Source organism: Amphimedon queenslandica, unplaced genomic scaffold (assembly GCF_000090795.2).
Source record: "Amphimedon queenslandica unplaced genomic scaffold, v1.1 AMPQUscaffold_10921, whole genome shotgun sequence".
NCBI lineage: Eukaryota > Metazoa > Porifera > Demospongiae > Haplosclerida > Niphatidae > Amphimedon > Amphimedon queenslandica.
Window position 1 is genome coordinate 3604 of NW_003548832.1, and position 1267 is coordinate 4870.

Here is a 1267-nt window from a genome sequence, read left to right on the forward strand (position 1 = left end):
ACAACAATAACAACAGGAATATAATAATTATTATTGTGTATTATTTTCAAATAATGATTATAATGTCCAGCTCAGAATCAGTACACCACTTTTATAGTCAGGCTGGTGGTACATCTTATAACATGGAGCAGGCAATGAGGGCATTCACTTGTAAATTCCATGTAAATGCAATCAAAATGTATTTTGATTGCATTTACATGTATACATGGGTAAATACGAACCTGACAAGCTAAAGTAAAATGAAACACATTTTCTATCAACACTCTAAATAGTGAGAGACATGGAGATAAAGGATTAAGATAAAGGAATGGTCTGGCCAGCGAGACTAAAGGATTACATGTCCATATTTACTTTTGATGTACATTACATGTACTGTACATTTAAACTACCTCATCTGTTATTTTGCTGTCATTAGTAACTCCATCATAAAACCAGCCCCTCCCTTGTCATTCCTTTGCAAAGTTTGCATCCGGTTAGCTTGTTCTTTGATCAATGGCAACTAAAACCAGTTCTTGTTCTTCTTCTCTGAGTCTCTTCTCTTCTCCTTTGACTATTGGTAATGTTCATTAACTATCTATGTATCATTGAATATGGTTTTAGATCAACTTATTGATGTACTTAATCTGTTGAAGAGATGTGGTTTCCCTCAGACAAGATGGCATGAGCTGGGACTGACACTAGGACTACACAAGAACACACTGGACGTCATTGAAAGGAATCATCCTAGTGATGTATCAAGATGCTTACTTGAATGCCTCTCCCAGTGGTTGTCCAGAGCTGATAATGTTGACAGTAAAGGAGGAGCTACCTTTGACTCACTGTCAGATGCTCTTAAATCTATGAATGAGAATGCTGCAGCTGACAAGTTAGATCAAGAGAGTAAGTTAATATCACTGATTGTATTAGTATAGAGTGTGTGTGTATTCTATAGAACGTAAAGCTAAGGCTATTGATATATTCAACACTCATCATCCACTCCTCTCTCAGTCTCTCTCTGATCCTGTCAGTGTAGCTAGGTTGCTTAATAGAGAGGGTGTCATAACAGGACAAGTATTGGCTAGTGTGGTATCAGCTAGTCCCTCTGTTCCTAATCAACGTGAAGTCCTGTTAGCTGCCATTATAGTAGCTATTGAAAGCAAGTATAGTTTACTACAAACATTTGCTAGTGTGTTGTGCAAGTTCACTGGTAATGTAAAACTAGGAACAGTTATACAAAGAGACTATGGTGAGTAAAAGAAGTATTCTTAGTTTCATCGCAGTATTAATT

General features: G+C 36.7%; 2 protein-coding genes across 2 annotated transcripts in view; both read left to right on the forward strand.

Moving 5' to 3' along the window:
• The window catches only part of LOC109589765 (IQ domain-containing protein G-like), a 3134-nt gene extending 2831 nt beyond the window's left edge, over nt 1-303 (forward strand). Inside the window, exon 6 of the mRNA XM_020005785.1 lies at nt 273-303. Within this exon, the coding sequence (XP_019861344.1) occupies nt 273-303 (31 nt within the window). The remainder of the gene's footprint in view (nt 1-272) is intronic.
• Nucleotides 304-395: 92 nt separating this feature from the next.
• Nucleotides 396-1233, forward strand: LOC100636305 (uncharacterized). The gene is made up of 3 exons (XM_020005786.1): nt 396-556; nt 601-879; nt 932-1233. The coding sequence occupies exons 1-3, from the start codon at nt 493-495 to the stop codon at nt 1231-1233; spliced, it is 645 nt and encodes a 214-aa protein (XP_019861345.1). The 5' UTR covers nt 396-492.
• Nucleotides 1234-1267: the final 34 nt, after the last annotated feature.

Bases quoted from the DNA above. Each gene is read 5' to 3' on its own strand.
- LOC100636305 (XM_020005786.1), top strand. From the start codon at position 493: ATGGCAACTAAAACCAGTTCTTGTTCTTCTTCTCTGAGTCTCTTCTCT. The intron at 557-600 runs GTAATGTTCATT...ATATGGTTTTAG, and splicing joins CTCTTCTCCTTTGACTATTG to ATCAACTTATTGATGTACTT. The intron at 880-931 runs GTAAGTTAATAT...TGTATTCTATAG, and splicing joins TGACAAGTTAGATCAAGAGA to AACGTAAAGCTAAGGCTATT.